We start from the raw sequence: 22338 nt of genomic DNA on the forward strand, positions 1-22338 counted from the left end.
AAGGCTAGAACCTAAAATATTATCTAAACGTATTTGCTAATTGATTAAAAGATTGAGCTTGAAATTTGAATTGATAATTAATGTTTCAAATTTTATAATAAATGACCGAATAATTTCTAGTATAAAGACGATGCGCGAAGCAAAATAATTCTAAATTCTATTTGTCAAATACTTTACTTGTCACATAAAAATATAGATTATAACCAAAAATAGTGTAATGTTGCGTCTTTTTCATTTAATTCGCAAAAACTTCTATGTATGCGCTTAATAATATAATTATTATTATCACTATCACGTATTATGGATGTTATTCGTATGTACATATATCATAGAAATAGACTTTCGAGCTTATATAAATGCGCAACTAAAATAAAATCCGGAGCACGCTACAACTTCCGAGAAACGAGAACCACAAGTTAAGTTATCTTGCCGATAACGGCGAGGGGTATCATCTTTAAATATCCAAATCAGTAAATAGAATCGACCGGACACGCAAAAGCACGAGGGCGATTCACGAAGATGAGAATCTCGGGCGTTGTAGGGCCTTTGAATAGGTAGTGGTGGGGACGTACAGGGGTATGAGGCGCTGCAAGCCAGTAGGGTGGGAAAGAGGGGGAGAAGATGGGGGTTTAGGGCCCGAGATCGAGTATGAGGCCCAATGGAGGGGATAGGCGCGTGCCCGCCCTGGCTATATAAGGCCTCGAACCCTTCTTAGTAAGGCATTTCGGGAGCCAGGTCCGTACCGTTAGCATCAAGGGTGCGGTTTTATTTTCAACTTTCCTAATTCACGTAATCATTCGTCTCGTTTTGAACGTGTTTTATTGTTTGTATTCTACTACATTCGTTGGACGCGTCGTGCGTATTCAACCAAGGTGTTGTAAAAGAAGGGGGCTCGTTAGAGAGGGAAGCGTCATAGTACTCGGTTTGCAAACTAGTACTTTGAGCACATCGAGGATTCTATTTCTCAAGGTCATCTGGCACGCGCTGCCGCGCACTCCTGCTCTCGTAGTGGGGGGGATCGAATCAGTGATATGACCTTAGTGGAATCGAAGGAGGGGAACGTATTACCGATCATGTTGAGCGTACAGCAACAGCATCATCACCACAATCTTCACGGTTCTTCAACAACCAGTGCTCAAACTCATCGCAGCAATGTGATTGTTTCCACTAGTAGTATGCCGGCTAATGACATCAAGATTCAACAACATGGTTGCAAGCGATCCAAGATTTACGGTCAGACGACCGGTCCTTATGGTACGGTTCCTCATCAACCGGCTTCGGTTGCGAGGCGGAACGCTCGAGAAAGAAATCGTGTTAAGCAGGTGAATAATGGGTTCGCCACTTTGAGGCAGCATATACCTCAAAGCGTGGCACAAGCTCTTGGAGGAAATACAGCTGGCACGCACGGCGGATCTAGAGCCGGTAGTAAAAAGCTATCGAAGGTCGAAACACTTAGGATGGCAGTCGAGTATATCAGGAGTCTGCAACGTCTTCTGGAAGAACACGACAGTGGTTCAGATGTCACGAGTGTATCTTCGCCAACGTCGTCATCGCCTTCGTCGACCTCTTCCGCCTCATCCACGTGTAGTTCCAATAATGGAATCAACGTTGAATCCAGTCACCATTCTCCCGAGTTGAGACTTCGTAGCAATGTCAACAATGAACTCCGGCATCATAGTAGCTCGGATTTGCATCGACATCAACATTTACGGCAAAATCCTAGCCCAACATTCGTACCAGCACCTTGTTCCGAAGCTTCGAGTTCGCCAACGCCGAGTTTTGTTTCCGAAGCGTCATCAGCTGGCAGTCAAGGGTACGGAACATCGGGTACTCTTTATGCGACACATTCCGATGGTTACGATAATTACGAACCTATGAGTCCCGAAGACGAAGAGCTATTGGATGTCATCTCCTGGTGGCAACAAAGTCAATGAAAAAATCAGTGTCTACATCGGTTCCGATTTGGATCCATTCTTCACCACAAAGGTTAGTGTCGTAATTTGTTTGTTCAGTTTCTTTCTATTATTCAGTACGTTTTTTAGTCGTACCAATATTTGAAATTTTAAAATTGATTCAGTAAGACGTGTTGTAATAATTAATGTTAGTAAATACATTTAATTTATATTTTAGTTTAGTATTAATTATATTTACGTGCTCTAGCAATATTTTTCGATTATGAAATTCAAGCAAAAGATAAAATGCTTCTTTTCAACGAAATAAAATTATCTACTATGTCTTACTATCTATTAAGTGGTTGTTTACTGTAAAGAATCAATTAAAAAAAGGTTATCGTCATTTCTAATTACTTTTCTTTAATATAGAACTGTTGTTTAATATTTCTTGCAAAAACTGATATGGAAACAAACTCAAACGCTCAGTTGAAAAGAAACATTGCGTCATATTCAGAACTTTTTTCTAAAAAAGTTTCTCACCTCCCTCGCTCCTTAACGACCGTAAATTTTGCTCGTGAGGTAACATCCGCGTTACCAAGGAAGTTCAAAGAAATTTCCGACCAGATTTGTGACCTTGCCCCGTCACAATGGCGCGCGCGACCCCTCGCTGAAACTCCAGCCATTCAAATCGCAGACTCCATTCAGAGGGCCACCGAGTATACATTCTAGAAGCGACGCTTTTGTGCCCGATTTCTTTCACTGTGTACTAACACGCATGTCACCACCAGTATATGTGTGCCGGTCCTTCTACCGTTTTTTCATCCCTCCTCAATCTTCAACTTTTAGAGTCGTCCAATTCGTCTCTTCTGAAAATTTTGCCACCTTCTGCGAAAGCTTAACAACATCCCGTTACGAGAAAATACGAGTATCCATTTCCCTCGGTTTCGCTTTCTTCAAATATCTTACCCTCATTTTCAGATATTATTGTTGTCCATATAATTTCTGTCACATTTATCTAGAACGCACATCATCAATGGTACATTCCATACCAGAAAGAAAATTTCAACGTAATAACTACTATAATTTTCTTTCCATAATTTAATTAACAAAATTTATATTTTTGCATTTGTATGATAATACAAAATAAATGTGTTATATATTATATTAAAAAATACGAGTCGGACGTGTATTCGTTTTATTCAGGACATCGAGTTACCCACGTACCCTTGAAGAGTAAACAGAAACGTTGATCGTCTATCCAAGTTCAACTTTAATCTTGATAGACATAACTTTTTCCGACGTTCTATTGAAGCTTCTAACGTTTCTTCCCGCGGATCTTTTCCTTGCTTTCTATCTTCTTCTGTTTCTCGGCTCGTTCTTCTTTCCTCTCTATTTTCTCTGACTAGTCTCTCTCTCTCTTTTTCTCTTTGACAAGAGACGATTTCGTCTGCTGCGTTTAACCTGAATGCATCTTTCAGGATATTTCAGTCCCCCTTTTGTAGGTTTTTGAACCGGTACGCTATTCTTCCGTCTTTCTCTCTTCCCGACCGTCTCTACAGATTTGTTCGTTTTCGTTCTACCCATGAAGAGCCAGTCCCTTCCAGTAAAACTGCCCTTACCTGAAATCATCCCCTGCTTCTCTCACTTATATACCTGTAGTGTCTCCTTACCGATCTTCGACAATCTCAATTTCTTCACGAATAAATTTATAAAGTAGCATTACGTGGTTTTCATCAATATCGATATTTTGTGAAGTAAACGTGAAATCTGGGACCTAAGTAAAAATAATTCCCAAGTGAAAATTTCACCGTAGTTTACAGTGATATTAACACTTAGTGATATTAACAATAATGAAGAAATAAATGTTAGATAACCAACTAAACAATCAATTTGAAAATTAACTTTCACCACACATGTATTGTTCTGAAGAAATTAAAGCATTTTATCTTCTGATCGAGAATCTGTTTTAATCTAATATACGATAATCACGAATGGTACGTTAACATAAAAAATTTGTTCATTTTTATGTTACAGAAGTGAAAGAGATGACGAGTAGGAGAAAGGGCCAAAAGGAGGCGATAAATAGCGGCTGTTTCTATCCACTGTGATCTAGTCATATCAATATTGTACAGATGTAACTATACGAGACGAGAAAATTATGTCGTTTTTATTATTAGATTAATGGTAATTCTTTGTACTGGAGTAAAGATTACTTAATCTAGTACGTATAAAACGGGTTTTCAAAAATGCTTATTAGGGTAAAGAGTACGAGTATAGAAATGTCATATCTCGTCGTTAAAAAAAATCGAACGTTTGGACATTCCCAAAGGATGAAGCATTCCTGAGTGCCTTACAAGAGTGGTTAATATTTAATAGGAAACATAACTTGACCAGTGTTCCATTCAGATAAATCATTTTATTCTTATATTTCTATTTTTAGAAGAATGTTATGTTGCGGTATTGAGAAAGATTCGATAAGAAACGTTTTAAGATATTAGGTGTTAGTATTATAAGAAGTGATTTATTGTAAAGTTTATAAATGTTATAGAAGTTACAAATGTTAATGATCCAATCGATACTTAATGGATGTATCAGAGAAATAAGATATTTAAATTGTTTCACGTTATTATTTAAAGGAGATTTCCTTGAAAGACACATTGTGAAATATTTGATTGTATTATAGTGATTTGTAATAATATTGTACATAATGCACATAACAAACAAAATTAGAACTGATAAATTTCATTCATTAGTGTGCACATAGTTCACATTGGACTAAACTTTTATCACAAAATTTCATCAAGCTGATACCTTCTTGTAAATAGATAATAAAAAATAATTCGTTAAATATATTGAACAACGTTACGAATAATACAGAATACAAATCTCATTATTTTCCTGTGTCTCTCACCTCCTCTAATGTTTAGAAAATTTTTATTTCCGTTATTTACTAACAAACAATTCAAAAGAATATCCAAAATTATGCTTCTACTTAGTACTATTTTTACCAGTATTAACAAGGAGCTTTTTTTTGATATTTATTAATGTTCAAATTTCTGTAAGCTTCATCTTTGATTCCATTAAACGATGAAGTTCCATTAAACGTAACGTAACATGTTAGAAGGCAACATCATAATAAATGTTGAAGCAAAAGATAATATCCTTAGGAAACTATGGAATTGTACACTTATTTATTTGAGCTGCAGTCGGTAGAAATTTTCACGAAACCTAAGTTAGACCTGACTTCATCCCAGAGAAAGGTATAAATGCGTTTACTCTTGTTAAATCCGATGAAAAATCCTTGAATACTCATTGTTGTACAGTAACGGCACCTATCACTTGTAACAAATATCGATCGAAAAATCAATATTTTGCATATTCATGAAAAGAATTTCAACGACTGCCATTTTATGTTCAGTTATATTGCTGTTACTAATTGTTTGTACTAACAGATCCGATAGTTTTAGGTATAATTCAATTGGACAGGTATCAGTCACTTCAGTCGTAAAGTTTTACTGCATAGGAATAACAACGGTGACTCATAGAGTGTTTAAAATTCATAAATCTTTATTCTAGAGTATTTTAATTGATTGGATAGATAATTGGGTAGACGAAGCATTGAGTTATATAAATTACATAATCTTATTATGCAATTTAACATTATTCTGAGGTATGTTAAATTAGATAGGTATATTACTGTTGTATAGTAATCATTTATGATAGAAAAATATGTTACCACTAAATTGTAAAAAAAGCTCTAAAGAAGAATGCTTTTTTTTCTCACAAGTTAAATATGTAAATTTTCAATATTGTATATACGAAACTATATGAAATATAATGTACAATGAATATCATTTATAAATTCGTTTATACATGTCGATATGATATTTATTTAATATAAAATTTAAACATAGAGAAATTTCTAGTTATTTAAAATTCCGGATAAATGCAACTGCAGCTATCGTAGACTATTAAAAAATGTAATCGAAAGCACAAAGAATGTTATCATTCACCGTGTTGTTATCGCTACGTTTGATCACTGATGTCTTGTTACATTGATACGAAGAGCAAATTCACGGCACAAATCGAGCATTGTCGTTCGATATAAAGGTGTCTCTTTATTCTCACCATTAGAATCACTGAGTTAAGAAAAATAATTGATAAATTACTCGATCGAATACGCAACTTGAAACCACAGCTCTATGATTTATTAGTAGATGAAAGTGAAAGAATTTTTAAAAATTGAAATTGCTAAAACTTATCTAGGACTTTGATATACGTATATGAAGTTGCTACGTCATAACATTTATATGATTAGTGGCATTATCTTTAATAGGAATCTGCAAATTTAATATTTTGTATAAATATATTTTAAATATAAAAGTACAAATGAAGAATTAACATATACTTTTAATATTTATTTCTTGGAATTGGAAACTTTTTTATATTAATTGTATAGATAAATAACATTAGTACTCAATTTTTTAAGAACTACTGAAAGCTAAGTATATTATTATATTTTATCGGAATTTTAACTGTGTGAAGTGTCATTATAATGTGTAAAATAACATTTGTGTTTTGTATATACATACTACTCTAATATTTTTACGCTTTTGTATTTTGATAGCAATTTTTGCAAGTTTTAATAAATTCGCTTTATATATAAATTTTTAAATTAATTAATTTTTAAATTGAAAAATATATAAATTTTTGGATTAATTTGGATTAAAATAATATTAAGCTTTCATTTTACTAGTATCAAAGTTTGAAAGTTATTATAGAGCAGAAATTGCATAATATGACAATTATATATACATAATATGACAAACAGCAAATGCTTCGTGTTCCGTTTTGATTCTTCAAAAATTTGTATGTTACTTTTTTAGCAATCAAAATTTTGTGATTTTGTAATGACTAACACATCACAAAGTAAGTATATTCTTTCCTTCAAGAATTAATTAAAAAGTTAAAGGCAATAATGGGATTGATTGTATCCTATGATAGGTGGTAATTAATGATCTATGTAAAATTTTTATGTATAGAAAAATTACAATACAATATTTATTAAGTAAAAATTGTATTTTTTAACGAATTACAAGAAAGGCTTTCATTAAAATGGTACTTATTTATTTAACAAACTGAAAATATAAGTATTTTATGAAGAATTGCAACATACTGTATTATATATACGCATTTTTTCTTCAAAATGAGCGACCTAAGATTTTCAAAATTTTAGATCCATAATTTCAATTAAGTAAGATGTTAGTACCGGCATGACTAAATATTAACTGGATTAAACATTAATTTATACTTCTTTATTCTTTCGATGTTTTCAAAATATGTACTTGATTTTTTTGAAAAGTAGAGCTTTTATATTTTATAATTTTATAATCAAAAATTGGGTTCAAGAAACTTAAAGCTATTACAATATTTAAATAGAAGATCTGAGTTATTTAATTAATAAATAACTATATCAATGAATTATTTCCTTTTTTATTTAATATTTATATTACATTTACTACTGACTCTGCAGAGCCAACCAGCAAAGCTAATGAATTATATTGTACAATAATACGATAAATATTCAGAAAATATAGAGTATCGTAATGTTTAATGCTTTCTTTGTATTTGCAATAATATATGCTCATTAATTTAATTTTATAATATAATCAAATATATCCATTCTTATATAAATATCATGTATAAGATCATCATTTATAAAAATATTTATAATTATGAGACGTAAATATTACGAAAACCAATGTAGATATTTTATGTACATACAAAAAATAATATTGCCGTATAGTATATCTATATAATCAATTCATTTACTGCTACAATTTTTCTATAAATATGTAGATTAAAGATACTGGGTTACTTATACATATGCACGTATGTAAATGTGTTAACCGCAGATCTTGTTGTACTTGCGTATTCAACGATGCATCGATTTCCGTTGATTTACGTCTTTTGCGGTTCTGAAACCGAGAAATAACCAAAGGAGACTTTCGACAGAAAAATTACTGTTATTCCGGCTGGTTATTTACTCAAAAACCGCAAGGACATTGACAGGGATAATGGGAGAGGACTCCGCCCTTCTGTACCACACTTTTAAAGTATACTGTCGCGAAAGGAAACATTTCAGGAGCGCGTATATCATCATGGGTCTAAGTTTGTAGACCACATTAAGGTAGATCGTCAGAAAAAACGTCTCCACGTCACCACTCGTTCGTTGACTATTATTATGAGTCGTTAGTACGGCGGGAACAATATTACTCTAAGAAGATGGAGTTTGCTGATAGCATTGTGTTTAATAGAAACGTTAAGAAACACTAATGTAGCAATCTGACAGATTTTGGAAAATATTTCATGGAAAAAACTGTGAATAAGGCTTAATAAATACACAATATTAGTACGAACTTTATGTCTTCAATGAATTGCAAGCCTTTCACGCTCGATCTTGCGTACTCGCAGTGTTGTATACTTATATAAATTATTAATAAACTGAAGATGAATATATTTGATTTTAGTAAAACTGGTCTCAAATTTTAATATATTATGTCTTCTTCATAAAATAATTTGAAAAAATGTTTCTATCGAAGTTAATTAATAATTAATAAAAAATCATTTCCCCAACAGGTTGGAAAGGTTAAGTGATAAAAGTTAATGTGAACTATTATATAATTGATACATGCTCGTAATTATTTATTATACGTTACATAGTTATTTCTGATATTCTATGACATAAATTAATCCTATGAAATATTATGATTGTAACATAAAGAAACACATCTACAAATTGCATAAGATTGTTTATGTCAAAATTTATTATAAAATATTTACACAATTTATTAACGTATTAAAATAAAAATTATTGTAGAATTTATATATGTAGTAAATGGAGAAAGAAATGTGGAAGACAATATAATATTACACACAAAATGCAAATCTAACAAATAAAAATAGATTGGTAGAATAAACAATGCAAGGGTAATTACACATACTTAAATAATGATTTCAAGTAGAAAAATTTTTACGACCACTAGTATCTAAAAATGTTAATTCATCCACTTTCTGTAATTTTGTCTAATGCCGCAATACATAGTACATGATGGATAAGCTTTTGATACTGATTGTAAAGCGATAATCGGCTGCTAGGATTATCGCTTTGATATGATGCGTGTAATCATACTTCAAACGATAAAAGGAGGATACGAACGTCTGTTTATGAGCATGAGGAATAATTACATGACACATTGTTCCAATGAAATTGAGATTTTATCATTTACCGTTCCCGAACGAGTATTGAAATTAATGGCAAACATTTCACGATTTTCTCGTTGAAGGTCACGCGAAGATCAATATATTGGACATCATTGAATTTGTTTTTTATGAGCTATAAGATTGTTGTCATGTAAATATGTAATTCCGTTTAAAAATACTTCGATGACCTTGAAATCTAGAAAAAGAGGTCAAGTTAGATGAAATATCCTGTGTATGTATCCTCATTGAATGAAAGGTACCATACGAAAATAATCTCGTACAAATAGTCAATTAGATACAAAATAATATATCTTTACAGTATGTAATATTTAAATAGAATAAGTACAAAAATACGATAAGTGCAATAATATTAGTAGTAGTAATAACTCAATTGGTATTTTATAAGACTTTTATTCAAATTTACGATCACATTACTTAAAATTACTTAAAGCGATATAATTCGTTACATTAATACATATTTCCTAGCAGCACATTTTTAATAAAAGAAAAAGAAAGGATAAGATTTGTAAAATGTAAGCTTTTAAGCTTATGGAGTGAATTTAGTAAAGGATTCAATATTTGCGGATAATTAATCATCTATATACTCAATTTTGCAATTATTTCAAGCAGTAACATGGTAGTAAATGCATAAGAGGAAACAAACGAAAAAACAAAAAAAAATTGAGTACCTTGTCTGGACAGGTAATATAAGATGACAAAATTCATCAAGTTCAAAATCAGAATTATCGCTTTATCGTATTAGTCGGCAGCGTAATGTAGGCACGCGTTACTTGGAAATCTCATGGTGAGACGTTCGGTCAAGTAAATCCTCTTATCCGCATCGATGACGCCCGACCAGACGAGGAACATGAAGATGAACGCGAGGAGTTCTCTCCGCGAAGACGTACGCAGAACGATCGAATCGCAGACTGGCCTTACCGGTGCAACGAGTTAAAACGACGAGGTTCTTCCTTAAGGGTACATTAAACTTACGAACGCAGATCCGTCTAGCCAGTAAGGATCCTCGGAAAGAACAACCAACGACACTCGCTGTGCCTTGTTACTATCTCGTCGACGTCCCCTTCTTAAGGCCACGTTAAATTGGATTTAAATTTTGAGATTTATAACGCGACCATGATTCCTTTTCGGAGAACTGTTACGACGATTCTTTTAATCTTTTCGTCGTACAAAAAGTAATCTTCGGTGGCTATTCTGACCATTTCAATCTCTTTCAGAATTTATTGCGGAAAGGGTTTCGAAATTCTCGATGCTTCTGCTTATGCAATCTGACAATTAAATTTTCTGTTCGTGCAGCGTACGCGCATACGAACACAATTTATACATATACAGGGTGGTTGGTAACTGGTGGTACAAGCGGAAAGGGAGTGATTCTACGCGAAAAAAGAAGTCGAAAATGCTTTACTTTTTTTCATAATTTCTTGAGTATAAACTACACTTCAATTTAATTCTGCTGCAACGCAATCTTGTTTATTTATTGTTAAAAAATTGTTTAACTTTGAAAAAGATATATAAGACTAAAGTACTAAAAATCTTATTGCTTATTGAAACCAGAACCATACTGAGACATGAACCATATAGATAATCAATGTTTGTAGTAGATTTCAAAGTTAGTTTCAACGAATTGAGTGAGCTAGAAACTTTTTTCTAAAAGATACGTTTAACATCGTCTTCATCATACTTTTTAACGGTTTTAATCGTTCGCTTCATTTTAGTTCAACTTTGTTGCGGGAGTGCTTATTAGTGTAAAGTGTAGCCTGAAGCAAAATTGTCATGTTAAACGGAGCTGAAACAAGAAACGAGAATACATGTAATTTCTCCCCAGATGCACGCCTTTCGGTTTTTTCAATTTCACAGTACCTCCAGCTTGTTTCGCAAAATTGCAATCATATATGTGTATATGTAATGAATGTGTGTTATTTTTGTATTTCGTTCATCCGGTGAGCAGCGAAATCGGGTCGATAAAAAGATGTATAATCTTGTTGGATATCGTGACGTGTAATTTTTTTAATTCCATTTTACACGATTCCTGCAAATTCTTGGACGCGCTTTAATTTCTGCGCGCGATAAGTCGTTCCGTGTAGTCCATGATGGAAAGTATGCGATACCTGTTTGCTGAAGTTTCAACCCAATATGAGATACCTACTCCGAGTGTTCCAAAAATAAGTAGGTAGACTAATTTAATGTCGTATGCAATCTCTACTGATAAGAAATGTTGACTTTCTTCAAATATACTTCATTGTGTTTAATCTGTGATGAAATATTAATGATTGTTATAAATATTCTATATGTTTCTAAATATCTCCAACTCAATTTACTAATACTTTAAATAAAAAACTAAATTTTTTGATAAGACATTTCGAAATAATCCTAGACGACCAAAAAATATTTCGATTAGTAAAAAAGATTTGGTAAAACTTCATAATTCTACAAAAGGATAGATGTAATTGCTCATCTGAAATAGACCTCATATAAAAATTCGAATGTTCAATAAGAGAGAATTGAAAAGTAAACTGCGGATGTTTTTACAATTTTATGTCTTTATGGATATAATTAGATATAGATAATATTAGTTAAATAATAATTAGAGAAAAATTTACACCTTGAAATTTTCCAAAAATGCATAAGCATCCGCGGTTCGATAATAGAAATTTAAGGACGGTCCTATTCGAAAACAAATAATTTTTATGTTTTATTGCCAGATTCTGTATATTTCCATAATGCTAGGAATGTTTTTTCGTGGAAGGCTGCAATCGAAAGTGTTTACAAAGAATGATCGATATGTTAATTGGAACGATAGTGTAATTTATTCCAGTTCGTTTCAACATTATTTTACTCATCATTTATCTCGAAAGTGAGATTTTAGCCGAGTGCCAGGTCAAAAGGAACGAGTCTATAATATATTCCGCATCGTCCGCTCTTCCCTCCTGCGGTTCAGTCTTCTTTCCTTCACCCTTTCGCAATCACGTTTCGCTGCGCCGCCAACGTGTACGCGATGCACGCCTGCATACCCGTTAACAACACCCAGTCGAATAATTAAAAGCAAGTTCTGCGCTTTAAAACCTTTGAAGTTCTATCTGTACCTCGTGCAACTTCTACCGTTAGATCAGAAATTACGATCAGTGAGAATAGAAAAAAGAGGTACATATTAGCTTTGATATTAACTACAAGTTCTAAAGAATTAATATAATATTAACGTAAGATTAAAAGTATTAGATGTTTGCAGTCGAAATTTTGTTTTGAGTTTTGCTCGCTTCTTCAATTTCGCTAATGTAAAAGTAAAGACCGAGATAAATTATTATGTATGACTCAAAATATTCTTATCATATATGATCTTTAATAAAGTGTCATAACTTGTTATATAGCATAGGAGAACTTCATTTCAAATAATCTTAAAATAAACAGAACAAGTTACTCAAGGATGAACGTTATAGGATAAATATCTTCATATGCACTATATCTTATAACGATGTCGGAAAATTATTTTGTTCATATTTTATTAATTACATACATATTAACTTTAAAATTAACATGTAGATTGAAAGTGCTTATTACAATGTAAGAAGTAGCAAAGATCTGTTGTAATGTATATTGTTATTATATTTGTGGCAATTAAGTTTATATATAATTAAATTATAAGTTTATAGAATACATTACAAGTTGTAGAAGTTAATGAGTATAAATGAATTCTAGTAAGTATGAGTATCAACATAAATAATCTGTTTTAATTTTTTTCTGACATTACAAAGAATTATTATTTTCAAAATGTGTTTAAATTACTGAATTCCGACAATCAATGGAATTATTTCTGTTAACACTTCCTTGTCTAATAAATTACCTTTCATTTAGAACAATGTTTTCTTCAAAACCATTAATAAGTTTATAAAAGTACTCGTGTTTGATAATAGTAATGTAAGGAATCAATAATTTTTCAAGATATCGCAAATTATTTGGTAATAAAATAGCTAAAAGAAGTAACATATTTAAAAAATGTAAAGAAGAGATAAGTATTAGAAATTTTATATAAATTAAGCAAATTTATAAAATGAATATAAATCAATATAAAGAAATTAAATATGCATTATATCAAAATTGCTACGTTTCTCTTCAGTTAATACGTTATTTTAATATATTTATATTAAAATATTATTACTCATCACTCATCATCATATTATCACTCAAATAATGTTATATGTCGGAGATGAAAGGACATCGGAGCCTCCCCTCTGGAACTTCGGGAAAATCCATAAAATTGTAATTAAAGTCTACAGTTCTAATTAAACAATTTGTCGTCATTCTACCCAATTGTATTTATTTGAGATTTGTAACAATGAGCTTGGGCTCAACTGATTGTCGCCGAACGTAGCCGCGGACAACGGGACAAACGCTCCGTCTAACAAAGGTATGGAGCAATAATATAGCCCTCATTAAAAGAAATACCCGTAGTGGTACTCGACAATAAACATTCCAACCGTTCCTTCGGGCAAATGATTACTAGATGTCGATGCACCTACACAGCACAAGTTCAGCTAGTCTGAGGACCCGCTATAAACCTTAGGATTTTGTTAATTAAGGTTCTTCAAACGGACAAGCTGTCTTTGTCCCAAATTGACCAATTAACAGCAGCGTCAATTTCTCTCACTTCCCGAATGAAGACATCTCTCCACGAATCCGAGGATTTCGTGCTCTTAGACACACCTCATCATAGCTTCCCTCGACAGCGTCACCGTGATGGAAAGTCACTCTCGCTGGTGTACGAGCTTTTGGACTAGTTAACTAACGTCCTGCTATCTCCACGCTAGGTATCAATTCCAACTTAGACTTCGACGAAGGAATAAGCCTACTAACCCATTGACCGCGGATTCGTTGTTGCACCTAGGATCATTGTCATTAGCTTCTCGAGTGTCTAATTACCGCGGTTACTTGCCAAATTCTGTAGTAGTCGTATTTAAGTCAAGTATTAAGACTAATCAATGTCTTCTCCATTGCATAGCAACCATGTGTAGTTCAAATGAGGATTCGTTTCACGCCCCTAACCCTAATCATAATGAGAACTCGACATATATGAATATTATTTTTCTCAACAATCTTCTTTCTTATCTTTCACTGGACTTCACAGATTTTTCCTACTTTCAAATGTGTTGTATTAAAATATTTTTCTTACCCATAAAGTGACGTTAAAATAAAAAAATTATCAGAACTGATCTTGTCATGTTTTTTCTTTAATCTTCAATTCTGTACTTAAATTCCATTTTCTTAATCACATTCTTAAAAATATGAATTTTCGTAAATATCCGCAACCTGTTTATAACAGTTTAATTTCAATGAAACAAAACATTTTCTTTATTATCATTTTGCCTATATTAACAAATAGTAAGTTTCACATTTATTGCACTATAAAATTTCCGTATTGCTCCCACAATTCCCAAAAAATGAGGAATTAAAGTAGTATAAAAATTCGAAATAAAATTTTGCCAACTCTACCTATTCAGTGCAGATATCGTGCCGCACTACAATGCAATAAACCCATCGTCGCACACCTTATGCACCATATGGTTCGGGTTAATAAAATCGTCATCTCGACGGCCGGAAGCGATTGTGAAAAGCATCCCTCAGAAATGTATAAAGAAAATCGTGACACACAACGTTTTATAAGCGGTCCTCGCGGGCGGTCGTCATTCCTTTCCACTACGATACCATTTAGTGAACTCGCAGCAGCGACGAGTTTTCCGAGAGTTGAATGGAAAGCGGGGAGAAGACGGAGCGATTCGAGAATAGAAGGGATACAGCCCATGCTTGTACATTTTACAAATTCGCTACGAGTATCGTGGGTGGTCACGATGAAACGGCTTCCTCAGGGAACGCGCCGGAATCCCTCTGGTTTCGGAAGGAATTCGACGCGCGACTGCGAGAGATGCTGATCGAAGATACAATCGAGATGCTGACGATCACCGGGAATACCGGGATCGCCGTTGGCGAACTTGACCAGTTGTTTCACTGGCAGGAAGACATTTACGAGCTTGAGACAATGTACTATAGATTCCCTTACTACAATTTTTGACCGATTTAATTATTACACACAGTTCGAATTAACAAAGAACGTAAAGAACAAAGAAATTAAACGCGCTAATAGAACGTGGATTACTTGGCTAGGTTGAATCAGACAAATTCAATTTAATACAGTGTCTTGTACTTTGGACGAATTGCATCATTAAAGGTGGCATTTTCTTTATCCTTACATTTTCTTTATCCTTTATCCTTTAGAGTTGTACAGAAAAATGTGCCAGAAGTAAATTATTCAATTATTTTGGACGAATGTGCAAATATTTCATAACTGTAGGGAATAATTTTATCTAATTTTTGTAGCTACTTGTGTTTTTTCATATTATATAATATATATATCAAAAGATCCTTTCCCACATACTTTCTCGTACAAGCCTAAATATAGTCATTCTAAAATGTAAAAGCAAGCAAAATAAACGAAATACTTTGTATAATATGACGTTATAAATTAGCATCCTATGCAATTTCTTATTCTTTTATTTTGAAGAAGAAAAACTGTAACGAGAAGGAAAGCTGTTAAGTTATTTCTATCGATATATAATAGCATCAACATTGAAGATATTTTAAATTGATACATATACACTATCAATCAAAAATATTAGGCCACTTATTTTTGATAGAACGTAATTTAATTACAAAAGTTACAAATGGGTGGATCTGCATTGATTTCATTTTTTTTATATATAATACAAAATTTGTATCCTTCATTGTTAAACCTTGTAGAATAAGTTTTATACTAGAAAAAAGTTTTATCCTCAAATTAATTAGTTGTTAAATTATATGTCAGATAGATTTTGGTATTAAATAAATAAACATATTTTGGCATAAATACATTCAAGTTTTGATTTCTAAAATAGGTAATTCGATGAATATTTGATTTTGATATACTTTTGTATGTATCATAAGTGTTTTCAATAAACAATTTACATTTATAGAGGCAGTAAAGATAGTAAATAGGACTATGCAATTCCTAATCATTAACTTATACTATTTAGTAAAATTCAGAACATACTTTTGTTTCTACAAATTAATCAAAGTGTTTGAATACGTGCAAACAGTAGTACATATAGTCGATCGTACAATTACGTGTACTTCAATAATTATTTCATCTAACGTCTCAATTCCAAACTTCAGAAAATATTGCAACACTATTTCTTATCTCTTGTTATGAAACATAGTACCTACAGAGTACTTTACCCATAGTACTTTACCCTACGGGAAAAATATTTGCAATACAAGTTAATATAGAGTCAAAGCAACAACCTTGATTCGACCATAATTAAAAAAACGACTTTTTGGTAAAAATTAGACAAGAACTTTCGTGTTTGAAAACTACATTTTAATATGGTAAACTTCATTGATTCATATTTACTTAAACTATATTTTTTTCTCTATAATCAACTATATATGTTTACTTATCTCTTCCATTACAAAACAATGTATCAATATATACGTGTATGAAAGCGTGCATCTGGTATAAGAAATTGAAGTAAGACATCACACAAAAACGTCTGACCACATTTCCACATTAAAGATTAGAGATAGGCTCCATAATACAAAGTGAAAGATAACAAGATCGATACTCTAGTTTCTGCTGTACAACTAGATGAAGAATCTCCCGCGGTGACCACCTCTCGCGTAAGACTCACACGCGCCTCCGCCAGTAGATGAGATCGAGTAGCCTCGACCATTTTCTCTCAAACAGGAGACAAAGGTAAAGCTTTGTAAATAACGTCCTACTGCGGTCGATCGAATTTCATGAGATGACCGATGACCCATTCGCTCGACATCAACCATGGAGGGTTTCCAAGACTTGAGGCAGTACCCGGATAAAATCTTTGAAACAACATCTTTCTAACCCTGCCGGGTTACGAGCAGAGCTAGCGTTGCTGGCTGGATTATGGTGATAGTGATTTAAGTGACGAAGATGGAGATTATCGCCAGTATATCTGTCTTGGCTAACGATAAATGTCGTGTTAGCAATGTTATAGTCTGTTACTAAACTTAGGGACACATCTGATAAATATGATCCGATGTTCTCATATTGGTGTTACTGTTCTACATACACTCCTCGTCAAAAAGACAACCCAGGTGTGTTATCTTTAATTTCTCAAAGTTTTTCGTCTGTAACGTATAATATCAAAACATTATGAGCTCAAGATATGTAGTTCGTTGAAATAATTAAAAATCTTATGAGGTTTAGTGTGTAACAAAAAAGAATTGTTTCATTTTAAGAACGAAATGATAACACATGTACAATAAGAAAATAGTAATCAACATAAATTGTAACTAACAATAATTACTTATCAAACATATATACTTATTTAATAATAGGTACATCCCTCTTTATTTTCTATTACATTTATTGTACGATTTGGTATCGATTTATATAGTTTCTGGATATAATTTTGACTTAACGTATCCATTCGCGTACAATTGCATTTTTTAATTTTTGTACGTGTCGATACTGCTTTCCATTCGCGTATACGTCGTGAACAAGTTCTGCCCAGCAATTTCCAATAATATTATGGTCCGGGGAGCGTGTAGGCCACGGCAAAATAGATATATTATTTTCATTAAAATATGATTGAACCAATCTTGATATGTGTACAGATGCATTATCTTGTTGAAAGATGTAATCAGGTCCAGAAATGCGTATTGCATGATTATTTATTTGTTCTTTGATTAAATTTATGTATTGGACACTATTCATTCTCTCATTGATGAACTTGATACTTGTCTTGCCGAAATAACCGATGTTGGCCCAAACCATCACGCTATCTCCTCCCATTTGTCATCGAATTGCTGACATTGTCTCTTTTCTTATGTCATGAAAATAATATTGAAATCCATCAGGACCATTCAAGTTGAATCCTTTTCGTCTGAAGATAGTACCCTTCTCCATTTCTTTTTCCAATGCATTCTTTCTTTTGCAAAGCGTAAACGTTCTGCTTTGTGTTTCGTTATTAACGAAGGTTTCTTTTTCAATTTTAGCCTCTTAATACCTTTGCAGGATAATAGAACTCGACGAACACTCGAAACACTGGCACCAACACTAGATTTTTCCATTATTTGCTTCGTTGTTAACTGCGAGTTGGAAGCTACACGCAAAATTGCTCGCTTAACGATGCTATTATTGCTCAGATAACGATGAAAGGCGACCAGTACTTTTCTTTTTGCCATAATCTTCAACATTATTAAAGAAATTATGTATTACTCTACGACTTCTTCTTATTACTTTCAATATTTTTGCTACTGATAACTGTTGCTGTTTTAGTTCAAGAATTTGCTTTTTTTCAGACTCGCTTAATTTTTTTCCGCGTCCCACATACTTACAAATTTATATAATACTGTACTGTAATCTTTACTCGTTGATAGATCATGAGCTACTGAACAATTTCTGAACATATTAACAGAGTGTGTTATCATTTCGACCTTAGTATGGAACAGTTTTTCTTTGTTGTATACAAACATCTACGACATTGTGACTTAATTCTAGCAAGCCGCACATCCTGAGCTCATAATGATTTGATAGTATACGTTACAGATGAAAAACTTTACATACGTCATTGAGAAATTAAAGATAACACACCTGGGTTATCTTTTTGACGAGGAATGTAGTTCTATATGTAATATATGTCTATATGTAGTTCCAATATATTATTTCTTGCGAAATTATTCGTAACCGCGCCTTAATTGTTCATTTTCGAATACTTTGTGTATTGTGTATATGAAATATACACAAATATGTTGATGAAATGATACAACGACGATGATGAAATTTTTGTGGTGGGTCATGTTACGACGAAAATCTACAGTAATTTTAATTATGCTTTTCGCACTTAAACTTATAAGTGAACGTAAAGGTATAAAATATATATTATTTGTAGGTAATATCTTGAGTGGTTCGCTTAATTTTATTCAGTGCGTTGGTAAATGCTTAGAAAATGTCACAAAACACAGGAACATCTTTTTATTGTAAATTATATTTATATATTTAATTTTTCCATCGCACGTCACATTCACATATAGGACGTGAAGTTATACTATTATCCATAAATATTTGAATGTATGAAATATTTAAATATGGAAAATATACTTAACTAAATAAAACTCTTTAATTTAATACATATACAGTCGGTCGTTGATTGTATTTTGCTTGGTAAATACGAGTGTTTGCTGCTATAAATTACACCGAGAGAAATAGATAGGAAGGTTTCAGTAAAATGAACGAAGGAGTTAAGCAAAGTTGTGGTTGCGGCGACGTGAATGAATCGAGGAACGACAAGCGATTTTGTAAACAGAATAGGGAAATGATGGTGCAGAGTCTGCGCATTTCTCGTAGAAAAATACCAGGATGACTACGGTATGACGACATAACTCTTCGACACGGTATAAACTCCAGCAGAGCCATTGTCTGTCGCCCGAGGCAACCGTTCAACGAAGAGCGAGCTTCATTGTCATGATCCCGTAACCCATGAATGGCTGGCTATCTCGTTTAACTTCAATTACCATGGCTTCCCTTTCATTTCATTGCTAGTACCGTCAGTAGAGTGGGGACACGGCATGAATGTTCTGTCTTCCTTCTCTTTTTCCTCTTTCTTTTTTCTCTATAACCTAGACTTTTGTTGCGGAAAACCATCTTATGCGTCGGATTACCTGGCCTCGTTAAATTCTCCTTTAGACAAATCTCGTTCTAGTCTAGTTCAATGCACAACAACAGGAACAAAACTCCATTATAATACGGTTTTTCTAAGTAATCATGTGTAGGTATCGGTTCTTGTACACTATCCATGCAATAACAAATAAAATGTCATCGTTTATTGTGCTGTGAAATGAATCATTGGAAATTTGTAATTATTCCACAAGAATATTTTGCACGTTCCTGTAGAAATGAATATTATTATTTTGAAGACAAACATTCGATTCAAATTCGAACTTTAAGAATTTGGCGTTTCAGCTTAATATTCTTCATATCGACTTCGGAAAAAAACAAAAGTATCTGAATTAGTTATATCAGTTATAATAGTTTGGTCATCCAAAACTATTTTTTTTTTTCAAAAAGCTAATAGTTTTACACCGATTTGATGTGTATTCATTGATTTCTCCGGAATGGCTTGACCAATCAAGATAATTCCTTTTCGCGTCTCGTAGAGTGTATTCTCCCGCTAACCCAACTACAAATTCTTTGCATTTGTTTTTTATAAACTGTCTTTTTTGCAAAAATCCAATTTTTATGTACGTTCATCGACTAGTCAAGTTTGAATTGAGTTATCAGTACGGAACCCTTTGCATCTTCTAGAGGTAGTAGTTCACCGATCGGTTATGTTTACAAAATTTCCCCTATTTATTCATTGTTAACAATCATTATTGCAAGGAATTTGTTGTTCATCAATTTTATTTACGTGTTCAGTAATTGCTTTGTAATTTTTGGATTGATATTGAGGTGGTTTCAAGGCAGCAGTTTTGGCCAACGCTTTAAAATTGCGTTTCTCAAACTTCAACTCGTATTTCCGTCGCAGGAAACATTGTTCTGCGAATTCATTTTCGAGCATAAATCTACTTTCATTGCGAAATGATATGTGATACATTATTAATTATAGAAATATCCTTCTCTATCTTATTCTTACCTATAGTATCGGTAACGGAGTATAACTGGTTTATTCCTTATTCGCATGAGGGATTGGATAGCCCATACAATTTTTTATTCACTAATAAGAACTAAAAATTGACATAAATAATAAATAGATGGAAATAAATTACCGCCTTATTAAATACATTGAGTGTAATTTATATCCGCACGGATACAAGCGGCGTTTTTCAATTTGGTCACTATTATTATTTGGTCATGTTATTGGTAATTTTGTTATAATATATTGCAATTAAATGCAATGAAATATAAATTCGTTGAAATTTTTTTCTGTATTACAAGCATTTTACGAGATTTTGCGCCGCCATTGAAAAAGTTGCAATATATTTAGTACGCTATTTAGTAAGTGGGTGATCTATGTATGTATGTGTGTCTAAATAAAATATAAATAAAATAAATATTGTACCATAATTTTTTGCGCTTTTTGATGTCGATAATATTTTTTTAGCAAAAAATCTTTTATTACTTACATTCTTATAACTTGCCTGAAACACCTGTTTAAAGCTTTACTTCGTTAAATGTTTATCGTCAAAAATCTCACAAATTTTTGTTTAATGAATGCAGTGACATAAATTTTACACAGAATGTTACCAATGTATTTTAATTATTCTAATAACTTTGTTACTTTATTCATATGACTTTAGTTGCTTACATATAACCGATCGTATCTCAAAAAGCTTGAGCAAAACCATTGATATAGACATTTGTTGTAGTAAAGGAATAGTTTCAAAGTAGATTTCCAATGCGTTCTTTATGAGATTCGGTGTATGCATAGATACGTTTTGCCATAAATATATGTACATATTACATATTTTTAGAAATTTCCATAATTTTAAGTATGAGATTCTCAGCATTGAAGATAGCATTATCGAAACGTATTAATGTTAATATTGATTGAGATTCTAAAGGGAAGTGTTCACTTTGCATGCAATTTCCAGGGTCAAGAATGGCATGTGAAATTATTACAAAAATTAAACGCATAAAAGTCAATAAATAGTAAAAGACAACAAAAATGATAAGAATTTGTGATTAATGGGGTGTTTTTCTCTGTACGATTAGAATTCTAAATCGTTATTATGATGTAATATAAATTTTAATGAGAAATTTGATGAGGATTAATGTCGGACAATTCCAACGCTTATAAATATGCAGAACTTTGCTAAAAGTGATGTTTATAAGAAATGTTAAATTTAGTTCCATTATACGCCTAGTTTATTTTCAATGTAATGATAGGAAAGATAGAATAATCTCGCTCAAAACGTTCATTCTTGTCATTCCTTTTAAACCTTCCTTTTACTATTAGTTGGTAAACTCGAGTGTAACATAAACTGGTTTCAAATAGGTCTATCATCGTGCAACAGCTTCATTTCGATAATAAACATTACGCTGAATATAATTTTACTTTATAGTTGCTCACGTACACATACGTATCATAACACCATAATCTAATGC

At 32.5% G+C, this 22338-nt stretch overlaps 1 protein-coding gene across 1 annotated transcript; it reads left to right on the plus strand.

The window, feature by feature from the left end:
- Nucleotides 1-738: 738 nt before the first annotated feature.
- LOC117239615 (achaete-scute complex protein T3-like) lies at nt 739-4138 on the plus strand. The gene is made up of 2 exons (XM_033505334.1): nt 739-1986; nt 3927-4138. The coding sequence occupies exon 1, from the start codon at nt 1032-1034 to the stop codon at nt 1932-1934; it is 903 nt and encodes a 300-aa protein (XP_033361225.1). The 5' UTR covers nt 739-1031; the 3' UTR covers nt 1935-1986; nt 3927-4138.
- Nucleotides 4139-22338: the final 18200 nt, after the last annotated feature.

Source organism: Bombus vosnesenskii, unplaced genomic scaffold (genome assembly GCF_011952255.1).
Source record: "Bombus vosnesenskii isolate JDL3184/JDL3185 unplaced genomic scaffold, Bvos_JDL3184-5_v1.1 scf7180000014105, whole genome shotgun sequence".
NCBI lineage: Eukaryota > Metazoa > Arthropoda > Insecta > Hymenoptera > Apidae > Bombus > Bombus vosnesenskii.